This window comes from Odontomachus brunneus, unplaced genomic scaffold, assembly GCF_010583005.1.
Source record: "Odontomachus brunneus isolate Ranch 3 - 2012 unplaced genomic scaffold, Obru_v1 Obru_scaffold_172, whole genome shotgun sequence".
Taxonomy (NCBI): domain Eukaryota; kingdom Metazoa; phylum Arthropoda; class Insecta; order Hymenoptera; family Formicidae; genus Odontomachus; species Odontomachus brunneus.
The window spans coordinates 271,205-272,460 of record NW_022639622.1 but is presented as its reverse complement, the minus strand read 5'-3'; the positions used below and the strand labels follow the sequence as shown (position 1 = coordinate 272,460).

Here is a 1,256-nt window from a genome sequence, read left to right as displayed (position 1 = left end):
ATTTGCGCAGACTTCATTAGCTGGATTACACACAGAATACTTTGTATAATCTTATTTTGATTACTGCTATTTAGGAAATTGACAAGTATTTTTAAGATTATTTATTTTTACATAAGCATTGAAGGATAATTTTAAGTTTGATATTTACATTGAATATAACAATTTAGAAATATTTTTATATATTAAAATTAACAGAATTTAAGATGCTTATGTCAAAGTAAATAATAATTAATACTATAAATAATACTAATAATAAAATAAACAATAATAAAACAATAAAATAATATGTAATTTTAAAATATATATACCAAATTGATTTTGCTCAATATTATTATCTTCATTCATCGTAATTATCTTTTTATCCTAGAATAAATAAATTTATTAAAAATATCGTTTCAATTAATTTAAATAAATGATTAAAAAAATAGGTTATGCCTTATTTGCTTTTTCTTCTACACTTTTATATCAATAAAACTATATTCAGCATTAATATATATTTATTACATAGAGCAACATTAATTATTACAACAATAAAAACGTACCTGCCTTGTTGTGTAATGATTTTTACAACTTTTTTCAATTCTATTATACTCGCACGATTCTATATCTATCGATCTGCCTGATCTAATCCGATCAATCCTGAGACAATACGGATTTCGGATCAGTCTAGGGAAATTTTTTGAAAGTTTCCATTGAGTGCCACTGCTCAGTCCGATCAGAGATCCGATTAGTTGTCGTAAACACCCCGTGTCACTTGCGGGAGCGGTGCACTTGGACACGGTGCATTTGGACACAGCCAATCACAGCACCGTGTGATTAGAGACATTTGTAGGGTCCCTTGGAACAGCGACTTGTGATTGGATTGTGTCCAATTGCCCCGTGTCCAACTGATATACACCCTCGCTTGCAGCTGTCAGCCGCGGTGACAGATCAGGTCGTGTTGCTCGCGCCATATGATTTGATATTTATAGTAATCCCAGCAAACACAATGTTACATGTATATGTATATAAAATATGTAAATATGTAAATAATAAATAAATTTATATGTTAAATGTTTTCCAGCTTCTAATGATTTTTTTACTGGAAACATCATAAATTTCCGTTGCTTACAGTTTTCGAAAATTTTGTTCGCAATAAGAAAAAGTTAAGGACAAACAGTAAGAGCTAGCACAAACATATATCAAATAGTCAATTTAGAAAAAAGGAAAAGTTTTTTTATTCACTGTCATCGTAATTTACTGCTTGAGAAGAATTC

General features: G+C 29.3%; 1 protein-coding gene across 1 annotated transcript in view; it reads right to left on the bottom strand.

Annotated features, from left to right (window-relative positions):
* Positions 1-742, bottom strand: part of LOC116851359 — a 2,732-nt gene extending 1,990 nt beyond the window's left edge. Inside the window, exons 1-2 of the mRNA XM_032830689.1 lie at positions 543-742; positions 309-363 (exon numbers count right to left, since the gene is read on the bottom strand). Coding sequence (XP_032686580.1) covers positions 309-345 — 37 coding nt within the window. The 5' untranslated portion in view covers positions 346-363; positions 543-742. The remainder of the gene's footprint in view (positions 1-308; positions 364-542) is intronic.
* Positions 743-1,256: the final 514 nt, after the last annotated feature.